Below are 23,626 nucleotides of genomic sequence, written 5' to 3'. Positions count from 1 at the left end.
CATAACTACTAATAATTATTCCCAAAACACCATTTTACTCATAACTATCTCAATTATGTTATATCACTATAATTACACATAATTATCTTAAAATATCCCAATAATTCTTTACAATTATACCAAAACATCCTTATACAATTTAATTCTTTGTCATTTATTTTTATTATTTTTATTTTTTATAATTCGAGAACTCCAACCATCATCGTGTCACTTTGGACATTATGATGCAACACCAAATCTGAGAGGGTGAAAACTGTTTACCCATTAACACATTCCTGGTAATTCACTGGGTGAACTCTTAAGGGAGATTCGAATCTGTGACTTTAGGGTTACTAAAGTCACAAGTCACCCTTATCACTTAAGCCAATTCAGCGAGCAATGAATGCGAGTTAGCAAACTTTGAAGTTAATTTTTTGTTTCATAATTAGATACATATTATATTTTTTCTATTTTCTTTGAAAATCAGATATGAAAAATTGTGAATTTTTTTTGTTTTTGTGTTTTCTACTTTTCGGAATTCCAACAAGGCCCATTACGACTGGACCCTCCATCTCGGCGGGCCCCACTCTTGTCGTGGCCGCCAATGGGCGATGGCGGGAGGGAATCTTGGTTCGTTTGGTGCCAACTGCCAACACAGTCATGGTCAGAGGAGAGGGAAAAGCGGGCCCACACCTGGAATGAGGTGGCAATAACTGATTTGCCAAATGGAGCCAATCCAGAAAAAGAAAAGCGAAAGGCAAAACTCTGCCCCGCGCTAACGCATCCGTTTCACTTCGCCAAAACCAAAATGCTCCGTTACGTCTCCTCTCCCTCATGATGCGACCATCACATTCGTCCCCCCCGGACCCTCCGATCCTCATTTCAGGCGAGTCTCCGATATCCCTGCATCTTCGTCGTTGCGCAAATCGACCAACACTCTCACGCGTTCAGACCCTCAGACCATGGATTTTCTATATTTTGTTCTCGTTTTGGTTTTCTTGATCCAAGTCGGGGTTTTCTCGGCGTAGTTTGAGCCTGGTTCTTGCAAATCGATGACTGTTTTATTTTCTGTGTCTTTCGTGAATCGACAGTCGGTGCTTGTTCAATAGGTGTTAAAAAATTGACATTATACGTTGATGATCTGTTCGATTGTGTTTTCTCGCGTACATAGAATTAGTTTATGGATGTTTATGTGAATAAACGTGTATGAATATATGCATCAATCACTCTTTATATTCTTTTCGCGCGTGAATCAACAGCCGTTGGTGATTTTACATCGATGATCGCTAGCATATATACTTGGAATTTTTTTATTTGTACGTTTGCGTGCGAAAATCTTCCTTGTCAGTTACCAAGAAGGTTCTTTTTTTTTTATTTATTTATAAAAAAAGAGTGATGACTGCCAGATTCTTATTTGTTCATGCGACGTCCTTTGTTGATTAAGATGTTGATTGCATTATCGAAGTTCTGTATTCTCCAATCAAGGCAGGTTGTAGATTTATAAGTTTATCAGCCAATTTCTCGAAAGAGCGGATGTTGTTTTATGAAAATGATTTTTTTTTTTTTTTTGATGTTTTAGTTAGTTGCACGAAAACCAGTGAAAGTAGAGGCTTGAATGCAGAGGAGGTGACCCAAAGAACTCGATGAGATAGGTTTTAGAATCTCCTTAGTTGAAGTTTGCATGTCATGGACACACAAACACATTGAAAAGTGCCAATATTATGGTCCTTTCTCCAATTTATTTTTTTGTGGTGGATGTTGAAAATTCGTGGGAATTTTAGACTTGACTCAACAATCAAAACATATTCTATATTTCGTTAAGATTCAATGCAGAGAAAAATTAAGTCCATTTTTCGTTAAGATTCAAAGGGGAGAAAAATTAAATAGTGTATAGTAATATAGTTAAAGAGGACGGACTTATACAAAGTTTCCTACCCAGCCATGGATGAAGGAGAACACTGTGACTAGCCTCTCTGTGCGCTTGATATTTCTTTGAAATACACAGTTGGTTTAACATTTAACAATTGTAAAATTTAATAATGTATTATGGTATATTTGTTACAATATAGAGATTTGGGGTCTGCACCCCTAAGTTCTGTTCAGGGAAGAATGACCTTTAAATCTTAGAATGTCTTTAATTTAAACTAATTGCCATGAAAAAATGAAGTACTCATGAAAATGTTACTTATTCAATCTTCATCTCTTTTGAATGGTCACCATCTTCTCTGTTTCCTGCTGAAATATGTAAGGTTTTTGTTTCAAAAATGGGGATAAAATGTCTGAATTGGTTGTTGGGTGATTGTAGAAAATCAGCTTGAATGAGGACAATACCATTAACTGTTTCTGCTGCTGATTGAAATTACCATGGAAGAGTCATCTGAAGGAATGGATATAGAGACTGTAAAGAGGGAGCAAGAAAAAGAACGACGTCGTGTGCGGGACAGACAGAGAAGACAATCTATGAGCGTTGAAGAGAGAGAGCAGCATCTTGCTAGACGTCGTAGAAATTATCAACTGCGAAGACAGAGAGCTGGACATGTTCGATTAAATTCTCAGCATGGACAAACATTGAGTACTGTCAGTAGACGAGAAGAGGGCACCATAAATGAGCATCAAGGAGAAATTTCTGCTTCAGAATATTGTGTCCAGTCTGATGGTACTGCTTGTGTTGGATTTGTTCAAGGAGGAGATAAACTAGACTCAGTGTGCACAAAGGTTGATGGTAAGGTTTTATGCCACTCTTTATATATTTTACTTCTTCATAAACCATAATGAAAGTAACAATGCTAGCAGATGTTTAGTCCCTTGAGAAATTTGCATGAAAATCAGATTCTTGCTTCTTTATGAGAGCAACATACATATGACTTCTTTTTAACTTCACAGGCTTGGAAGCTGGAGCTCAGGTGTTGGTTAATATTCCTGGAAAATTGCGTTTAAATCATATAAAACGCCTTGCACGTTCCTTAAATGATCCAATTGGCAAGCTTAGTGTCAACAACAAAATTGGAGCGGCTCTGCTAGCAATGGAAAATGCAACTACTAACGGTAATTTAGATGATAAACGACAATGTTAACTTATGGTTTTGATGTGTTGGGAAATTAAATGAGAAGGAATAGTATCACACAACTAAAATAAGAAATGAGAAAATAGGAATTGATACCAAGATTTATGTGAAAAACTCCCAAACAAATCGAGAGAAAAATCACGGGTAAGAGTAGAAAGAATCTACTATGAAAAATAATGATACAACTTCTCTCAAATTAGGAGAAATTAGAAACACAGGTTTCAACAGAGACACTTTGCAGGAGAGTACTTGATTTCTCTCTTTAAAGGTGGAGTTGAAGATGCTTGGGATGAATATCTTCCTTCACCACCACTTCCCTATTTATAGAGGTTTTGTAAGCCTCCTTTTCAAAGCCGTCAAATGAATAGTGCAGCCACTTTTGTAGACTTGTGCAGTCACCAAATGCATAGTGCAACCACCTTTGTAGACTTGTGCAACCACCAAATGAATAGTGCAACCACCTTTGTAGACTTGTGCAACTACCAAATGAATAGTGCAACCCTTATGTTGGACTTTGAATGTTAGAAATAACTTTACAACTCAACATTCTCCCACTTAAAGTAATTTTCAAACCCCATTTTTTCTTTTTTTCTTTTTTCTTTCATCCTTTCTAGTCTTGCCAGTTTCATGCCACTTATATTTCTATTAAGCCATAAGAGGATCTACACCATATGAACTTGTTAGTGTTGATTGGTTTTGTCATAACATCTGCTAGGTTGTCTTTGGTGTGAATCTTTTGCATGTCTACACTTTCTTCTTCCACAACTTCTTGAACGAAGTGCTACTGTACTCCTATGTGTTTTGTCCTAGAATGAAAAGCTGGATTCCTTACAATATGCAAGGCACTTTGACTGTCACAATACAAAAGAATCCTCTCTTGCATGCGCCCGAGTTCTTCCATTAACCTTTTAATCCCGATTGCCTCCTTGCAAGGCTGCCTAGCTGCCATATATTCAGCTTTAGTCGTTGACAAAGCCACAACAATCTGCAACTTTGATACCCAGCTTAGTGCTCCTCCTGCAAGAGTAAACATATAACTTGTAGTGGATTTTCTTTTGTCAAGATCACCTGCAAAATTTGAATCAACATATCCCCTAACAATGAATTCTGATCCTCCGTAACATAATGCAGCATCCGAGGTCCCTTTGATGTATCTTAGGACCCTCTTCACAGCATTACAATGCTCTCTACCAGGATTTGCCATGAACTGACTGACCGTACCAACTGCTTGAGCAATATCTGGTCTTGTACAAATCATAACTTATATTAGGCTTCCCACTGCTGATGCATACGACACTCAAGACAATTCCATCCTCTCTGCTTCATTGCTAGGACACATACTTGAGGATAATTTATAATTGATAGGAAGTGGGGTAGAAATTGGCTTACAATCTTGTATGTTGAAGCGTCGCAAGATTTTCTTCAAATAATTCTTTTGAGAAAGCCAAATCTTTTTGTCTTTTCTATCTCGCTTAATTTGCATCCCTAAAATCTTGTTTGCTGGTCCCAAATCTTTCATATCAAAGTCCCTAACCAATTGTGCCTTCAATTCTTGGACTCTTTCTTTGTTGGGCCTACAACCAACATATCATCCACATACAACAATAAAATAGTGAAATCATTATTACCAAACCTCTTGTAGTACGTACAATGGCCTGCACTGAGTCTGTTGTATTTGAGGCTAATTATGAAGGAATCAAATCTCTTATACCAACATCTTGGCGCCTGCTTTAAGACGTACAGAGATTTGGTTAACCTGCAAACCAAGTTTTCTTTTCCTTTTTCTTCAAAACCTTCTAGTTGGAGCATGTAAATCTCTTCTTCAAGTTCTCCATGAAGAAAAACAGTTTTCACATCTAACTGCTTTAGATATAAATCAAACACAGCACACATAGCCAATACATTTCTGATTGTAGTAAGTCTAGCAACTAGAGAAAATATCTCATTAAAATCAATACCTTCTTTCTGAGCATACCCTTTCACTACCAGTCTTGCACGATATTGTTCCACCTGATCGTTACCATCTCGTTTGATCTTGTAGACCCATTTATTTCCAATGGCTTTACGTCCATGTGGTAATGGAACAAGCTCCCATGTATTATTTCTGTACAAGGCTTCAATTTCTCTTCTTGCATTGCTGTCATCCACAAAGAAACATCAGTGCTACTAATAGCCTCATGGAAAGTTGATGGCTCTCCATCTTCTGTTAGAAGACAATATGCAATATTGCTTGCCATGACATAATCTGAGTGCCATGATGGTTTCCTTGTTTCACATACTGAACGACGAACTTCTATATCATTGGCCTCATTTGGTTCTTGTTTAATGCTCTGGTGCGGCTTCAGAAGAATCTTTATTTTTTTCTATCTAAACAGCAGTCGTTTCTGAAGTGTTGTTGTTTTCTTTATTTTGCATTTCATTTTCTGCAAATATCACATCCCTGCTGACTATGACCTTGCAGGCAGTGGGATCCCACAGGCGATACCCCTTGACTCCATCAACATAACCCAAGAATATGCATTTCCTGGACTTTGGGTCCAGTTTAGTTCTTTCCCGGGCATTATACAATACATATGCAGCACATCCAAATATGTGAAGAGAAGCATATTGGGTTGGCTTACCAATCCACATATCCATCGGCGTCTTCAAAACAATTGCTATTGACGGTGACTGATTTATCACATAATAAGTGGTCTGACTGCTTCAGCCTAGAATGACTTGGCTAGATCTGCAGTCTTCAACATGGCTCTGGTCCTTTTCAATATGGTTTTGTTCATCTGCTCTGCTACGCCATTTTGCTGAGGTGTATGCACAATAGTGAACTGCCTATGAATACCCTCTTACTTGCAAAATGAAATAAAATTGCCGTCTTTATATTCTCCTCAATTATCTGTCCTTAAGCACTTGATTCTTTTTCCAGATTCAAGTTCCACCTACGCTTTGAATTCTTTGAACACTAAAAACACATCTAACTTCCTCTTGATTGGATACACCCATAATCTCCTAGAGTAGTCATCAATAAATGATACAAAATAATGTGCTCCTCCTAGGGATGAAACTGGTGATTCCCATACATTAGAATGAATCAAGTCTAGAATTTTTTTGCTTCTGGCAGTAGATCTTTCAAATTTTAATCTATGTTGCTTACTTGTAACACGATGCTCACAGGAAGGTAGACTTACTGATTTGAGTCTGGGAAGAAGATTACGTTATGAAAGAATCTTCAAACCACGTTCAGACATGTGGCCAAATTTACGATACCACATTATCGTTGATTCTTCCTAGGTTGATGCAACTGATGCGTCCCCCTATTATATAGTATTTCTCAGCAGTGTGTATAGATTTGCCACGATCTTTTCTGCCTTCATCAATACAAGTGCGCCTTTGACAGCCTTCAAGATCCCATTTTCAATAAGGGTCTTATAGCTGAGGTCATCTAACTGTCCAAGAGACAGTAAATTTTTCTTCAAGCCCTTCACATGTCATACCCCTTGAGTAGTGCAAATCATACCGTCGTACATCTTTAGTTTAATATTAACGATACCAGCGATCTCTAAGGCATGATCATTACCCATGAATACAGATCCGCCGGAAACAGGTTCATAAGAGTGGAACCAGTCTCGGCAAGAGGTCATGTGCCAAGATGCTCCAGAATCCATGATCCATACATTAGTAAGTTTATTACCTTTAGAGATAGTTTTCGTTTCGCTGTACAGGATTTTTCCATCACTAGAAGTACTCGTAGTGCATCCTTAAGAAGTGTTCTCTTTAGGAGCTTTCCCAGCATTCTTCTTTTTATGCCAACAATCCTTTGAGATGTGCCCCCTTTTTCCACAATTGTAGCATTTAAAATTCTTCTTTCTCCTTGACTTTGATCTACCATGATTGTGACTCCCACTAGGGCCACGTTCTGTTGATCTTCCTTTCGTCATCGGTAGTGCCTCAACTTGTTAAGAACTGGACGATCTGTCTTCCTTGTTTTTGCACCTAGATTCCTTTTCCAGAATAGTCGCCGCAACATCATCGAAGACTAGATTATCTGACTGAATATTATTTGTAATGTTGATGATGAGTTGATCATACAAATCTGGCAGACTTTGGAGTAGAAGCTCCGCTCATTCGGTTGGCTCAATCTTATAGCCTAACGTTGTCAATTGGGAGAACAACGTATTAAGATTGTTGATGTGGTCTGTAACCGATGTGGACTCACTCATTCGAATAGTGTAGAGTCTCCTCTCTAAGAAGATCTTATTGTGAAGTGACTTTACCTCATAGAGCTTTGTCAGCGCATCCCAAATTTTTTTTGCTGACTTCTTCTCTATAATTCTTGATAACACCGAATTTGCTAATGCTAGATGAAGATTAGCCACACCATTGTCATCCATCTCGTTCCATTTTTCATTAGTTATCCCTGTTGGTCTGTCTCCAATTGCCACTAAGCAATTGTCCTTTCTCAAGACCACCTTCATCTTCAATTTCCAAAGGGAGAAATTACCCCCATTGAACTTCTTAATTTTGTACTTTGCTGCCATTGTAGTAGATAAGATTTGCACCTCCACTAAACCGGCTCCCACTTTTTTAGCGTGATCAATACCGTATACGTGAACAGTATCGTAAATGAATGGAACTGTATACTTTGAAGAAATCTCGCATACGTTCACAATACATTAAAAGTATCTGATGACACGTGTAAATAGTAACCGTGAACAGTAACCCCAACCCAAAGGTCGTAACCTAAGGCTCTAATACCACTGTTGGGAAATTAAATGGGTAGGAATAGTATCACACAGCTAAAATAAGAAATGAGAAAATAGGAATTGACACCAAGATTTACGTGGAAAACCCCCCAAACAAATCAAGGGAAAAACCACGGGCAAGAGTAAAAGGAACCACTATGAAAAATAATGATACAACTTCTCTCAAATTAGGAGAAACTAGAAACACATGTTACAATAGAGACACTTTGTAGGAGAGTACTTGATTTCTCTCTCTAAAGGTGGAGTTGGAGATGTTTGGGATGAATATCTTCCTTCACCACCACTTCCCTATTTATAGGGGTTTTGTAAGACTCTTTTTCAAAGTCGTCAAATAAATAATGCAGCCACCTTTGTAAACTTGTGCAGCCACCAAATGAATAGTGTAGCCACCTTTGTAGACTTGTGTAGTCACCAAATGAAGAGTGCAGCTACCTTTGTAGACTTGTGCAGCCACTAAATGAATAGTGCGGCCCTATGTTGGACTTTGAATGCTAGAAATGACTTTACAATTCAACATGATGATCTATGCATGGTTTAGTTAGAGAATAAGCGAAATGTGGGATTCAAATGGTATACAAGGTATATATAATCATATATCTAATTTCTCTTTTTAATGTATTTAGTTTTTCCTTTTCAGATACTTCCCCAAAGAGATTACGATTAAGCCAGGTCAAAAGCCTTGCACGGGCATTGACTTCTTCAAGAGAGAGTACCCAACAAAATCTCCACAATGAAACAGAAGGTGGAAACTATATATGTGAATTCAAAACTATAATTGTCGTACATTCATTTTTCCCCTACTAGGGAACGTTTGTCAGCCATATTCGTCTCTAAACGTGTATACTTTAATCCAGGGGAACAGAGTTCGCCACAGCAGGGAATTCAGCAGATGGGTAGTGATGTGCCAAATATTTCACCATCTAACAAGAAGATTGATGGTAATCATCTGGAGTATATTTTATTTGATTATGCTAATAATTACAACTTATGCATCATTACCAGATTCATTCTTACTGAGAATTCTTATTTTTTGCTCTTATATTCAGGATAAGCATATCCTCTGGGCTATTGAAAAGGGGTAACTTACTAGTAGGTCACATGTATCCTAGCTTCTTCAGCCAAATAGCGGTGGTATGCCAGTTTTGAAATTACTTGTTTAATTTCCCTTTGTATCTTCTGATCATCATCCAGATATAACTGATCAAAAACCATAACAAAATGTATATCTTTCTACCACATTTTTAAATCTAGTTTTACGCAAATATTGAAAGTTATTTAATTTTTGGTCATTGGTTTGATTTTTTGTTTGTAATCACTTTGTTGTTTCTATTGGATTACTATGAGATTCATTGCTATATTTCTGTGTTATATGTATATATAAAATAGGAAGAGTGGTTAGTCCTGTCATGTTTCTCCTTTAAATGCTTTAAGAAGATATACATACAAGCTTTTGCTTAGTTGAACACATAGTAATGTCTCATTGTAACAACAAGGTGCTTGGCACTTTGGTTAAGTGGATCTTTTTTCTGCATATTCGCACAATCTTGGTTATTTCTTCTAGCAAATAGAAGTTTGTTAAAATCCTTAGCAAATAGAAGTTTGTTAAAATCCTTACTCCCAATCTCTTATAAATTATTTTAGGCCTATCTAATCCCTTCTATGTATTAGGTAGAAGGGTAGACCCATTATGTTGATAGGCTCTATCAAGGTCCCTAAGCTTCTTTTTTTTTTTTTTTCCCCTTTCTTTATTAATCTTCTTAATTCACATCTAGCTCTATCAAGGTCCCTAGCTTTATTAATCTTCTTAATCTTCTTAATTCACATCTAGCCTTAGGATTGTAGGACGGAATTTAGGGATTTTACGGTCACAATAAGTGTAAATCAAGGTTCTACTTTAAGTTTTTATCTTTTTTACTTTAATGATGAATGAATTTATAGGAATATTCAAAATGGGATTCCTTGGTGTATGTTGTTTGCAGATGATATCGTATTGATTGATGATAGTGGGAGTGGAGTGAAATCTAAACTGGAACTTTGAAAAGTCACATTAGAGTCTAAAGTGTTTAGGATAAGTAGAAATAAAATAAAATATATCAAATGTAATTTCAGTAATGTAAGGAGTAGTAGTGGAGAGAAGATTAAACTTGATAATTATGAGATTAATATCACTAATAGATTTAGATATCTTGGATCTATTATGCAAGCAAAAGGGGGAAATTAAAGAAGACGTGGTATATAAAATTTTAATAAATTAGATAAAATAAAGGAGTGTGTCGGGTGTGTAGTGTGATCGTAAAAGACCCTTTAAATTAAAAGAAAAATTTTATAAGACAATTATAAGGCCGGCTATGGTTTATAATTTAGCATATTTGGAAACTAAGAAACAACATATATGAAAAGTAGCCTAACTAGGTTGGCTCAAGTGGTAAGAGTGACTTGTGACTTTGGTGATCCTAAGGTCACAGGTTCGATTCCTCCTTGAGAGTTTACCCTGGTGAATTACCATGAGTGCGTCAATGGACAGGCGACTTTCACCCCCTGACTTTGGTGTCTCACCATGGTGTCCAAAGTGGTGCGATGGTGGTTGGAGTCTTCGGGTTATTAAAAAAAAAAAACATATATGAAAAGTAAAAGTTGCTGAAATGCGAATATTAAGGTGGTGTTGGGCCCGTTTTGTAGCCCATTTGGAATCCTATGCGCAGCATATAAAACGATTGTTTTTTGGGTGATTAGGTTAAACCGTCACACTTTGCGAGACAGCGAGAGAGAGAAAGTATTGTAGTGCCGCACTCTTTGTATTTTCTTCTTGGTAATAGTGAAATCCCTTTAAATCCGTGGACGTAGGCAAAATTACCGAACCATGTAAATACTGCCTTATGCATGTGATTGATTTTTATTTGACATGTATTCTTTCTCTATTTTGTTTTTCACAGGTTTTGGGAATTTGTTACTAATTCCCAATAGATGAGTGGTATAACATTAAAGATAAAGTAAAAAATGAGCATACGTGCAATAATTTAGGCATAATACCGGTTGAAGATAAGATAAAGGAGGGACAACTTAGATGGTTTGGGCATTTGAAACACAAATCTATTAGAGCACATGCGAGGAGGAGCGTGTTAGTTATTGTTTCTAACATGAAAAGGGGTAGGGGTAGGCCTAAATTAACTTGCAAGAAGAAAGTGATAAAAAATTTAATAACTCATAGTTTAATAAGGAAAATGTTTTCAACCGGATGAATTAGTAAAAAAAAAAAAAATTCATGTAACGGACCTCACCTAATTGAAGTACTAAAGACTTATTATTGTTATAGGAGTATTGCTTGCTCACAATCATTTGCAATAAAAAGTAGCCATTCTTGAGTAAAGAGTTTATGTTATTAAGGTTAAAATTCAATACAAATATACCTCCTAAAAAATTCACTACAAATATGAGAAAATGGCTTTAAACTGTTGCAGGTTGAGGTTGAGAATTGAAATGAATATACTTGATATGCAGCCGATCCCAATCAGTTGGACAAGAATTTGTTGCCTGTGTTGATGTAGTCAAGTTGAGCTTTCCAGACTGCATTTTGGATAAATAAATCTAGGGTGGTTGTAAAAGTGTATCTTCGGTATTTGACAAGTACTGACTTTTGAACATCTTGTGCTGCATGGATATTACGCGACCCAGAAAGTATGCTTATATTAATTTGCTGATGCAACCCCCTAGCTTGCACCAAAATTATTATAACCAATATGGCTCTGAGCTCGCAAAATTTGAAGAAAAGAAAAGGGAGACATCAAATGACGCATGCTATCAGGCTTCTAAATTTTCAATCATATTGAATAAATTTTTATTATTGGCAGTATTTGACAGAGAAAATACCAAATAAAAATAAAAATAAAGATATTTTTATTTTGTTTTCTTTTCCTCACAATTTTATTTGTCCAAGCTGGGCCTAACAAAATACGAATGGTCATGCATGGCCTCCTTTGGTATATATGTCGCTGATATTATTCCATTGTAATTATGTCAATTCATGATCGCAGGACAAAACAGCTGAAAGCACAGAAAGGGAAAGAACATTCTTTTGTTGTGGTTTGAACGGCAAATGTTCAGACTCACACAGCCATATATATTTCTTTCGGTAAATTGTCATACAAAATGATTTTAACAAGCAGTGGAATAAACCTGGATCCTGCTAGTATGCTGCCTCCGGTGATTTGAGGATCGATCGAGCGTACCCTTTGGTCGTTGTAGTGTCCTTTTGTTTCAAGAATTATCAATTGTTGATTCTGGTTTGTTGTTTTTTGGACAAGTCATGAGAAACTTGTTGCCGCTTCTTCATTCTGTTGCATGCATCATCATCCACATGGAAAGGCTTCTCAGGCTTTCGCCTTTTTGTTGTCCACTTTTTACTGCAGAAAACGACGCCGTTTTTAAGGATTGACATCTCTCGTTTGATATATATATATATATTTCCCAAACAGTCTTCCCAATATCCATATAATTGAATGAGACCAGGAATCTAGACGACGTCGTTCCCGACATTTTCCCTCTCTCCTCGTGCGCTGTGCCGAGCGAATTCGATATGAGGAAGAGAGAGAGACCTGGTGCAGACTCACAGCAGCACTCTTGTCAATTCATGTAAATCCATCTCCGCGACCGTATCGCTTTTCGCATGGCTCATTCAATTGTTGCATATGAGTTGGCCCTTTTGGTTTGGAACTTCATACTTTAGCCGAGGAGGAGGAGGAGGATACCCAAATGAATAGGACATTTAACTTAATATAAAATTATATTAAATTCACCCAAATCTACATCAAACCCTAAAATTTATGTTCTCGAACACAATGTTAGACTTTCAACTAGAATATATTTGAGTCGAATCGAGTCAATACAGTAAAATATTTAAACTCGGCACCATTCGAAAATGTAAAATTCAGTTCATAAAAATATATAATAAAATTGAAAAACTCTATTAAGCTCAAAACTTGACTTTTTATATTATTATACTTTGATTTGTGTGCATTATGTATTTAGATTCTTTCAAATGCACACAAATTAAAGTTAAACCCCAAAAATCTATAATATCAAATATTACCTTATATAATTTTAAAATATTACAAAACAAGTTTTAAATTTTGAAATTAAATAAAAACTATTTTACAACTAAACAAACACTAATTTTTTATATTTCTTTTACAAAATCCTCAATCTGAATGAGGCTTAAGGTTTTAGTATTCTTTGCTTAAAGAAAACTATTTTTGTGAAGGCTGTAAAATTATTTTTCAATGCATTTTTTTTCCGGGTGATGCTTAAGAATCGTTCTAGCAAGGACTTTCATATTTATAATATCTCAAATTTTAATTTTTAAAAATTTAAAAAATATAGAATGAAAATGGATTACCAAACTTTCAATAAACATACATATATACACTTTGCTTTGCGAAGTTGGTTTTATAGAATTTGGTGTGACCGGTATCCCACAGCTTTCATGGCTCAGTTGGTTAGAGCACCCGTTTAGTAAGCGGGAGGTCTTGAGTTCGACTCTCAATGAAAGCATACGCCTTACTTAATTCCAGAGTTCAATATGCCCGCGAGGGCCGATCTGAAATCCAATATTTTTATTTTTTAGAAGTATTCAATTTACATTCAATCCAAACAAAAATAAGATCATTCAATACTTGCTAAAGGGTTGACCCAAATTTTTTTTCTTAATGAAGTTAATACAAAATGATAAATAATTTTCTGGAAAAAATATCCTACATTTTAGAAATAAGATAATTATCTTAAAAGAAATTAAATTTAACCCAAATTAGATAATATTATATTTATAAAATATATTTATTTTAGATAATGTTTGAACACAAAATAAAAAAATTACTTGGCTAAAAAATAAACTAAACTAGCAGTATATATACTTATAGTATATAATTGTTTTGTAGCAAAACATATTATTATCTTTTAAAAAGTAAATAAATATTTTCAAAAAATTGAAGAAAAACTAGATAAATCTATATTTAAAAATTTTATTTTAAATAGTATAAGTAAAAATTCATTCAATAGTAGTAAAGGTACTAAATAAAATATGTATCTCCAAATAAAATAGGTGTTGTCTAAAATTATTATGAAGAATCTAATATACTAATGAAAATAATTCTTTTGAAATATTAAATTTTTTAAAAAATTATATACCTAAAAATATTCCTAAATAATTTATTTGAAATTCTAAACAAAAAAAAATCATTAATTATCATCAAGTAAACAAAAAATGTAGGCCCGGGTGTAGAGTCAAGAGGGGGGGGGGGGGGAGAGTGAATGGACTCTTTTTGCGTATTTTGGACTTTCTCTACAAAATAAAAATCTTGACAAGATACAAACAATTATATCATAGTATATAAAATGTAAATCATGCACAAGATACAAATTAAAGAGTATAGAGAGAGAAAGCTTAACATCGGTATTTTAACGCAGTTTGGTACCAAGCCTACATCCACGCCTTAAGACCAACTCAAGGATTCCACAATCCACTATCCAAACTCCTTCACCGGCAGAGAAGCCTTACAACGAGAGAACAAATCTCTCACCACTCACCAAGAGTCGCAAGGTTCACCAAGAAGTTTTGCAAGTTGATTCACCAAAAACCTTCAACAACAGTTTATAAAGAATCTTACAACTTGGTTCACAAACAACCTTTTACAAGAAGATGGGTATACAACACAACACTCCTCAAATGAACTGATATCAAATACAATACAATCCTCACACTATTCTTTCAAGGAATGAATCACACAAGATTAAAGAGCAAGAGAGAATTAAAGCACTTGTGATAAAGAACTAAAATGCAAAGTGCCTAGGTTTTGTATTCAAAAATGTATCACTATAAACTTGTAAAATCACCAAAATCTTGTTTAATCAAATCTATGGACTTGTATTTATAGTCAAAGAGCCAAACTAGCGGTTATCTAACCGTTAGGAGTGATCCCCCTTTGATTGGCTCAAGAACTAGTCGTTTTCTAACCGTTGGTGTTCAGGTCTCGATGTTAATTGTCGACAAGTCTACCCCAATCATTGACAAGTCAACTCAAGTTGTCGATGAATCATGTCTTTTCGTCAATGAGTCACCTGGGTTGAAAACTCGATTTAGCTACTGGAAAAATTCATCGACTAGTAAAACCTATTCGTCGATGAGCCCTTACAATTCATAGACAATTCAATGCCATTCGTCAACAATTGACCTGGGCAGAAACTCAATTACGTTAGTGGTTTTATTAGTCGACGACTACACCCAGTTAGTCGACAATTGCCCTATTTTTTCATACCAAAAAGCATTTTAATGATTTAAACCATTCTTGGGCAAAAGTATATGAAATATATAAAGTCTAATGAAAATTTATACTTGTCCAAATGTGTTTTCCTTTGAGTATAAGATATCTTATTTATGAAAACACATTAAAAGCTCATTTTGATATCTTATATGCTACTATGTCCTTTATAAAAATATACTTGACTTTCTTGAGGTATTAGGACAAAAAACTTATTTTGACAAAATCGGGACTAAGTGTGTAAATGTTCATAAAACAAATATGTTAAAAACTTGTTCCTTACGAAAACATATTTTGAGTATAGAAATCTTTTGTCAAACTCAGTGAGTTAATTTTGAAAACTATGAATGTTGAGTTTGTGACTTAGTGAAATCCTAATACTCTTGTGTCCTAGTATGCATGTGCAAATTGCTCAACTCTTGCTCAAAAATCATATGAAATAAAACCGCAAGAATTACAATGAATACCACCTCAAACACTCCTCATTACAAATAGTTCTACATTAAGCTTCCTTGGATGTGCTTGAGTCCTTTCGGAGTGAGTGTCCATCTGAACTTTCCTACTTGACGTCTACTCGGTCCCATCTTTGCCTTTTGACCAATACCTTTATGTATTTGTCACTTATACCTATACTTAACAAGATTTGCAAAGATAAAATACACTAGAAACAACAAATAGGTTAATATCATCAAAACACATTAAACATGATTATATAGTCACCAAAGCTAACAAAAAATAATAGTTATATCTGTCGCGACGTCCCAGACCCGGCCTAGAGAACCAATCTCTGGTTAAAAATGGGTTTGGCTTGCGAACTGGGAAAAATGAATGTTTATTTTGAAAATGTGATTTCCTATGGAAAACATGTGTGAAGGAGTCACCACTAACCTTTTGAAGTGTGGTTAGAACACTTGATTGCTGCCATATTAGGGGTAGAATCGGTCTACGTCACCAAAGTTAGGCTCGGGAGTATGGTTACGCAATGGGAAGGTATTAGCACCCCCTACGCGCCTGTTCTTACGAACGGTACCAGATGAATCAAAAATTATCCCTGAAATAAACTTGATGAACCTTTAAAAACTAACCTCTTTCAAAAATCAAAAGAATGAAAATACCTCATAGGTATTCCCTCATAACCGGGGCAATCCAATATCCAGAAGAGTCAATGCCCTTGGTTACAATCATCAGGAAGTAAAATCGAAAATAAGATACAAAATACACTCCCGGGAGTTTTGAAATCTATAAGTTTTTCTAAGTAGGAAATATACTATTCCGGGAGGTTTTTTTTTTGTTTTTGAAATTTGTCCGGGATTGAAATGATTTTCTGTGCTTAAAAATATTTTTGTTATTTTTCCTAAGTGTGAAAATGTTTTTTTTTTTTGGTGATTTTTACGATTTTTCCCGAACTTTCAAAATAACACAAATAAGACCAGTTGAAATCAAAATGTGAAAACATTTTTGGGATTTTGGAAATTTCGTGATTTTTGTGAATTTTATGGATACAATAATAATATACGAGCAAAATGGAGAAAACCGAGGTGAACCAGTCCGGGAATGGTGAACCGGTCAAACGTTGGCCGGTTTGGGGGAAAACCAGTTTAAGGTCTTGGTCGAGACCATTGATTTTTTGGCGTTTTCCAATATTCTTCCGAATACAACAGAATTTTAGACAACAATCATGAAAGTCATAGTTTTAAAGATATAACTTTAGAATGTATTTTTGAAAATTTTGAATGTAAGGAAATAGATCTAACCTTTGCCAAACATGTTGGATACTTTCCTGGATTTTTTTTCAAAAATTTTCAAATGTAAATAAGTTTCAAAACCTTAAAAATTTTGGAATTTTCTTTGAAAATTTTTCTAAATTTTTGTGTCTTTTATATATATATATATATATATATATATTTTGTTTTTATGAGTTAAAAAAAAGCTATTTAAAATATTAAAAAATGAAATAAAATCAAATAAACCAGCAGAGGCCGGTTTGGGAAAGGGGGCGGAGATGTAACATAGGAAGAGAAAGTTCGTTGGTTTTACCTATCGTTTTTTTCTCCTCCGGTCTTCCTCTCCTGCCTGTGAATCTGCAGGGGTTAGTCTACAACGCCTTCCCGAGGGTTGTTCTTGAGCTCCGACTCGAGGCACTATGGAGTACCTTTTTCAGATGGGGTGACCGGTCACCGGTAGGAAACGGGATCAGTCGACCGCTTGATCTTCTTTCATTTTCCTCTACTCCGATCTTCTTTTCCTGTTGGTGAGTCTACTAGGGTCGCTCTACAGCGTCTTCCTGAGAGTTGTTCTTGAACTTTGACTCGAGGCACTACGGAGTGCCTTCTTCAAATGAGGTTACTCAGCACCGGTAGGAAACGTGATCAGTCGACCTCTTGATCTTCACTCAGAAAAACTAACTTCACAAACTTATAATAGAAAACTTCAATATTTGAAATCTTCTCCTTACCACCACCAAGAACCCCCCTCCTTTGTGCTTGGAATGAGAGGGCTATTTATAGACTTAGCTTGGGGCAAGTACAAGAAAGAAGACATAGGGGAGTCATGATGGGGGGAACCAAGTATAGGGGGAAGAATGATGAAGGGAAATTAGCATGGGAAGAATGATAAAAAGAGATAACATGACATGAAGTGAGTGATGATGGGGGGGAACAAAGTATGAGATGAAGAATGATGAAGGAAATATAGCATGAGAAGAATGATTAAGGGAGGAAACATGACATGTGGTAAGTGATGATGGGGGGAAAAAATTATGGGATGAAGAATGATGAAAGGAATATAGCATGAGAAGAATGATTAAGGGAGGAAACATGACATGTGGTGAGTGATGATGGGGGGAACAAAGCATGCTTGCATTTGACAAATTAAAATAAATAATAATAATAACAATAATATGAGGGTCCTAGAAGCTGTGCGGAGCCCATCGGAGATGTGTGGGGCCCACGCGCCATGTGGGGTCCACAAGCTGTTTGAAAGTTACAGGAACCCGAGCTAGCAATGCACCGAATATGTGGATCCGAGTTAGCGTACTAAAGGGGATAACGTGCATCTGATGTAGGAATCCGAGCTAGCGTACCAAGAGAGGCGGGGCCCACAAAACATGTGGGGTCCAATGGAGATATATGGGGCCCACAAGTCATATGGGGTCCACGAGCCATTTGAGGGTTATAGGAACCCGAGCTAGCAGGTGCAAGCATGCCAAAAGAGGTAATGTGCATCGGGTGTAGGGATCTGAGCTAGCGTACCAGAGGGGGTAACATGCATCGGATGTAAGAATCCGAGCTAGCATACTAGGGGGTAACGTGCATCGGATGTAGGAATCCGAACTAGCGTACCAGGGGGTAACATGCATCGAATGTAGGAATCCGAATTAGCTTATCAGGAGATGTGGGGCCCACAAGCCATGTGGGGTCCACGAGCCATTTGAAGATTATAGGAACCCAAGCTAGCAGGTGCAAGCATGCCAAAAGAGGTAATGTGCCTCGAACGTAGGGATCCGAACTAGCGTACCAGAGGGGGTAACGTGCATCGGATGTAGGAATCCGAGTTAGCGTACCAGGAGATGTGGGGCCCACAACACATATTGGATCCACGAGCCATTTAAGGGTTATGGGAACCCGAGCCAGTAGGCATAAGCATTCTAAAAGGATGTAGGAATTCGAGTTAGCGTACCAAAGGGGGTAACGTGTACCGGATGTAGGAATTCGAGCTAGCGTACTAGGAGAAGTGGGGTCCACAAGCCATTTAAGGGTTATAGGAACCCGAGCTAGCAGACACAAGTATGCCAAAGGAGGTAACGTGCATCGGATGTAGGAATCCGAGTTAGCGTACCAGAGGGGGTAACGTGTACTGGATGTACGAACCCGAGCTAGTGTATTAAAGGGGGTAACGTGCACCGGATGTAGGAATTTGAGCTGTAGAAGTGGGGCCCACAAAGATGTGTGGGGTCCATAAGCAGCGTAGGACCTATAAGGATGTGTAGGGTCCACAAACAAGGTAAGACCTTCAAGGATGTGTGGGGTCTACAAATAGAGTGGGACCTATAAGGAAGTGTGGGGTCCACAAATAGTGTGGGAAGGTTTGCCATGAGGTCTCCTTGAAAAGGTCTGATTAAAATTGGGGTGTCTACAATATCTTTGGTAAGAAAAAACACAATCTAAAAATTGAAAAAAAAAATACTAAATATTTTTATTAGAGGAAATCAAATATTAATATTTTTTTGCAAGATAAAAAAACAAAAAAAAAATATTATTTATTGAATTTCTTATCTATAATAATATATAAATATTAAATTCAATTATGAGAATAAATCATTGATTTTTAAATGTATATATATATTAAGAATTAAAAATATATTTTATATAATATTATTTTCATACAAGTTGCACATGACACATTTAACCTTTTTTTTTCCTCACCTATTTTAACATGAAAAAAAAAATGCCAATATAAAATTTCTAATTTTAGTAAAAAAATTTATTATTTAATTATAGAATTTTATAAAAAAATAAATAAATGAAAGAATGGCTGATATTTTTCTCACCTCTTAGAAGCAGATATGATACGAGCACTCTTAACCACTCGTAGCATCGAGCAAACACTCCCCCATTCTCCTCGCCAAGCATGATGTAAATGTCAGACGCCGGCGGCAACCGCGAGGACACCGACTCCAACCACCTGCAGCCGGAGCCGAGCGAAGCCGAAGCGGGCACGCCGAGGGTGCTAGCCGCGCTGTCTTTCGTCTTGGAGAAGCTGGTAGCTCGGAACGATCGGCTGGCGGTCGACAGCGGGGCGAGCGACGACGACGACGACAATGGCAGCTCGCGGAGGCTGAGGGCGTTTCACGGTGCGAGAGCGCCGAACATAAGCTTGGCGAAGTACGTGGAGAGGTTGTACAAGTACTGCAGTTGCAGCCCGGCGTGCCTTGTGGTTGGGTATATCTATATTGACAGGATGGTGCACAGACACCCTCGGTTCCTCCTCGTCTCCCTCAATGTCCACAGGTTGCTCGTGACAAGTGTCATGCTTGCTTCTAAGATGCTGGATGATGTGTACTTTCTCTCTCCTCTCTCCCTCTCCCTCTAAAATTTTGAAGCTCCAGTCCATTTTTGATAAAATTTATAATTATTGAATTAGATTTGATTCAATTGACTAACTTCAACTTAATTTTTTTGAATGTGATTGAGTGATAAGTGATTCCTAATTGCTAATATCTTTAAGATTTTTGTGATAGTAAAAATGCCATTCATTATCTAGAGTGGGAATAGTAGACTTACTCATTTTTGAGAATTGAAATCATTAAAAAGCAGAAAATGTTTTTTTTTTGGTATAGCCATTTATGAGTCTTTCGGACTCCCCGATGCGGCACCAAATCCATGGGACGGTGGCCCTCCCCATTGGTTCACCCTCCAAGTTAATCCGAATACGGTCACAGTCTACTCACAGTCAAGTTAGACATATGACCAACTCAACCCTCAGGACACAACTCCTTTACCAACCACGGTCACCGCTGGCTTACTGTAATTCACCATCCACAGTTATCGCTGGCTAGTGCATCTACCTAGAGTTGAACCCCCGCTACTCATACTTGAGTGCCTAACTGTTTTCCACCATGCCATGCCCGGGGAGGCTTTATTTTTTATTTTTCTTTTACTGTTATAATGAAAGGTTAACATTAGCATTGAAAGACCTAATTTTCTAATCTTGATTTTCAAAGACATGGATTGAAGTTTAGTGACAGATCCAAATCCAAATATAATGTTTGAAATCTATGCTCTCAAAAATTAATTTATCCATTTTATCTTATACATGTGAAAATGTGAATGATATGTAGTCTAGTACTCGACCAAAGAATAGCTAAAAAGAAAAATTTTAGCACGAAAAATAGAATACCATAAGCGATCGATCGCTCCGTATTATTGCACCAAACACAGTTAAATTTGCTATTTTTTTTTCTAAGCCTTTCAATCCAAATCTAGTTTTTGCCTAATGGGCAAAAACCCTAATTAATTTGTTTGTGCAATTTAATGAAAGGGTGTCCTATCCTTATCCTATGGTGCAGGCATTACAACAATGCGTTCTATGCTAGGGTTGGGGGAGTGAGCAACGCAGAGCTGAACAGGCTAGAGCTGGAGCTGCTGTCGATGTTGGATTATGGAGTGATGGTGAGCTCTAGGGTTTTTGAGAGCTACTGCCTCCACTTGGAAAAAGAAATGCTGTGGAATGGCATCTCCCAGAATGTCCCTAGGTCGCCCTCACTACCCACCCCTGTTCATCACATTCCTGAAATTCCATTACACGATCCCCAACCCTAGCTCTCTCTCTCTCTCTCACACACACACACACACACCAAAAGTCCATAAATTCATAGTGAGAAAAAAAGTTTGTAACGATGAAGAGTACTCAAAATTCAAGGGTACCATCTTAGCATGATTCCTTATCTCGGTTCTATTGGTTCTTGTAATGAACTCTTTGCATTTTATCTCACATTATGAAAAAATTTCCACTCTCGGCTAAAATAGTCTCTGATAAGATTATATTTGGTTTACCGAATAATCATCCATATGATTACAGTTGATGACTATTTGTAAATTTCACTATCAGAGTATTTATATGATTGCGATTGATGATCTGTTTGCAAATTTCCCTATGAGAATGTTTATATGATTGTGATTGATCATCATTTAATGACTATTTGCAAATTTCACCATGAGAACGTTTATATGATTGCGTTTAATGATCATTCAATGACTATTTACAAATTTCACCATGAGAATGTTTTTTCTTTTTCTTATTTCATGTTGGATACAGTGATACAAATGTTATTCTACCTTAATTGCTTCTTTCAAGATTGTTGTTTTCCTAAAAAAAATTATTTCTGCTCTCCTCAAATTCCTAAAACTCTGTTTAGAACTCAAAAAATATTAAGGAAAATATCAAGAAATCTACATTTTCATGTTTGATTATCAAGAAAAATAAGAAGGAAAAAAATTTACTAAATTTATGGATAAAATTTTGATTTTACAGATTATTAATATTTATTTATTTATTTATTTTTTTATCATTTGTAGTCATATCAAAACAAACTTTCATTTTTTATAATATATAATAGAGAAAGAAAATATAAGGAAAAATGAATTTCTCTTTATTTTTTTTTTCTTCCAGTTTCCCAAGTTGAATTGTTAATCTAAATAAACCCTAAGGGTTTGTTTAGATCAAAAAATTTTCTTGAGAAAAAGAAAGAAAAAGAAAATAAGGAGAGAACTCATTTTCTTTATATTTTCCTTCCTTAATAAATACCATAAAAAATGAAAGATTGTTTTAGTATGACTAAAAATAAAGAAAAAATAAATATTAATAATGTGTGAAATTAAAATTGTGTTGATAAATTTGATATATTCTTTATTTTTTCTGCACTTGTTTTTAATAACCAAATATGGAAATATAAATTTCTCAATATTTTCTTTTTCTTTTCCTAAAAATTTTTGAATTCTAAACGGGACATTGATAGGTGGAGGGGACTCACTCAATCACTGGTTGTAATTGAAACTCAGTGAGGATTACACTCAATTTGCACAACACTCAATTGATTTCAATCTGAAAAAAATTACAGAGGAATTCAAAATACACAAACACTTCTTCTCACGGATTAATGTCTCTCTTTAGACCACACCTTACATTACACACATACATCTATATATAGCAAATGATGGATGATAGGTGAAGATTATAATTAACAATGGTGGGTTGAAGTTGGTGAAGGGTTGGTGGCCGCCGATCTCCAATGTCAACAAAAGCGCCTGGTTGATACGGCTGCCGACCACTCCAATCAAATTTAATTTTCAACATACATAACAAAATAGTATTCTACAAACCAAACAAATATTTGTTGAGCAAATAAAAGTAATGACAACATAGAAAAGGCCAAAAACTATTAATGGTTAATTTAGTTGTAGAAGTAATTTCAGTCACCTAGTTATGCCTTCAGCCTGCCTATTAATAGATTGAAGCTGAAGTATTCCTTACAAAAAATAATTGTAGAAAAAACTTTATTTTATAATCTTTTTTTTTAGAAGAATTTAACGTTACATAGGATTTGTTAAATTTCTATTATTAGAAATAAATTAGTTACTGTAGGTTTTTGTTAGAATAAAATAAATAAGGCAAAACATTTTATAAATGCATAATAAAATATAGATAAGGATTATATTCTCAAATTTTACAATGGAAATGTATATTCCTTTATTATTGCATGTTGAATGAAATAACAAAGAACATACAAGGAATAACTATTACTTTTATTCCAAATTTTACATGTTATTCCAAGAATAGCTATTCCATTGAATCAAACGTAACATAAAATTTTAAAATTTGTCACTATTTTTCAAGTTCTTGGGGCAAATATTGTAAAATGAAAAATAAGATGACAGTTTTGTAATTCTTCAAAAAATTAAAATGCAAAAGAAAGTGTTTTTTGTAATTAAACAAGCCTAAATATCCCATAAAATAG

General features: G+C 35.8%; 2 protein-coding genes and 1 non-coding gene across 3 annotated transcripts; all 3 read left to right on the top strand.

Moving 5' to 3' along the window:
- The first annotated feature begins 756 nt into the window (after positions 1 to 756).
- Positions 757 to 12,261, top strand: LOC131153516 (uncharacterized). Its single transcript, XM_058105863.1, has 7 exons — positions 757 to 865; positions 2,285 to 2,701; positions 2,863 to 3,024; positions 8,439 to 8,543; positions 8,656 to 8,739; positions 8,848 to 8,932; positions 11,833 to 12,261. The coding sequence occupies exons 2-6, from the start codon at positions 2,344 to 2,346 to the stop codon at positions 8,850 to 8,852; spliced, it is 714 nt and encodes a 237-aa protein (XP_057961846.1). The 5' UTR covers positions 757 to 865; positions 2,285 to 2,343; the 3' UTR covers positions 8,853 to 8,932; positions 11,833 to 12,261.
- A 1,013-nt stretch (positions 12,262 to 13,274) lies between these two features.
- Positions 13,275 to 13,348, top strand: TRNAT-AGU (transfer RNA threonine (anticodon AGU)). The gene has a single exon. It is a non-coding gene; the product is annotated as a tRNA-Thr (tRNA).
- Positions 13,349 to 19,656: 6,308 nt separating this feature from the next.
- On the top strand, positions 19,657 to 21,758 carry LOC131153181 (cyclin-U1-1-like). The gene is made up of 2 exons (XM_058105311.1): positions 19,657 to 20,168; positions 21,179 to 21,758. The coding sequence occupies exons 1-2, from the start codon at positions 19,750 to 19,752 to the stop codon at positions 21,429 to 21,431; spliced, it is 672 nt and encodes a 223-aa protein (XP_057961294.1). The 5' UTR covers positions 19,657 to 19,749; the 3' UTR covers positions 21,432 to 21,758.
- The last annotated feature ends 1,868 nt before the right edge of the window (positions 21,759 to 23,626 follow it).

The sequence above is a fragment of the Malania oleifera genome, chromosome 4 (genome assembly GCF_029873635.1).
Source record: "Malania oleifera isolate guangnan ecotype guangnan chromosome 4, ASM2987363v1, whole genome shotgun sequence".
NCBI classification, from domain to species: Eukaryota; Viridiplantae; Streptophyta; class Magnoliopsida; order Santalales; family Ximeniaceae; genus Malania; species Malania oleifera.
The sequence above is the reverse complement of the archived record's forward strand: the minus strand, read 5'-3'. Positions and strand labels throughout refer to the sequence as shown.

Coding starts and splice junctions, on each gene's coding strand:
- LOC131153516 (XM_058105863.1), top strand. CDS start 2,344: ATGGAAGAGTCATCTGAAGGAATGGATATAGAGACTGTAAAGAGGGAG. Junction 2,702..2,862: donor AGTGTGCACAAAGGTTGATG/GTAAGGTTTTAT, acceptor TTAACTTCACAG/GCTTGGAAGCTGGAGCTCAG. Junction 3,025..8,438: donor GGAAAATGCAACTACTAACG/GTAATTTAGATG, acceptor TTTCCTTTTCAG/ATACTTCCCCAAAGAGATTA.
- LOC131153181 (XM_058105311.1), top strand. CDS start 19,750: ATGTCAGACGCCGGCGGCAACCGCGAGGACACCGACTCCAACCACCTG. Junction 20,169..21,178: donor TCTAAGATGCTGGATGATGT/GTACTTTCTCTC, acceptor CCTATGGTGCAG/GCATTACAACAATGCGTTCT.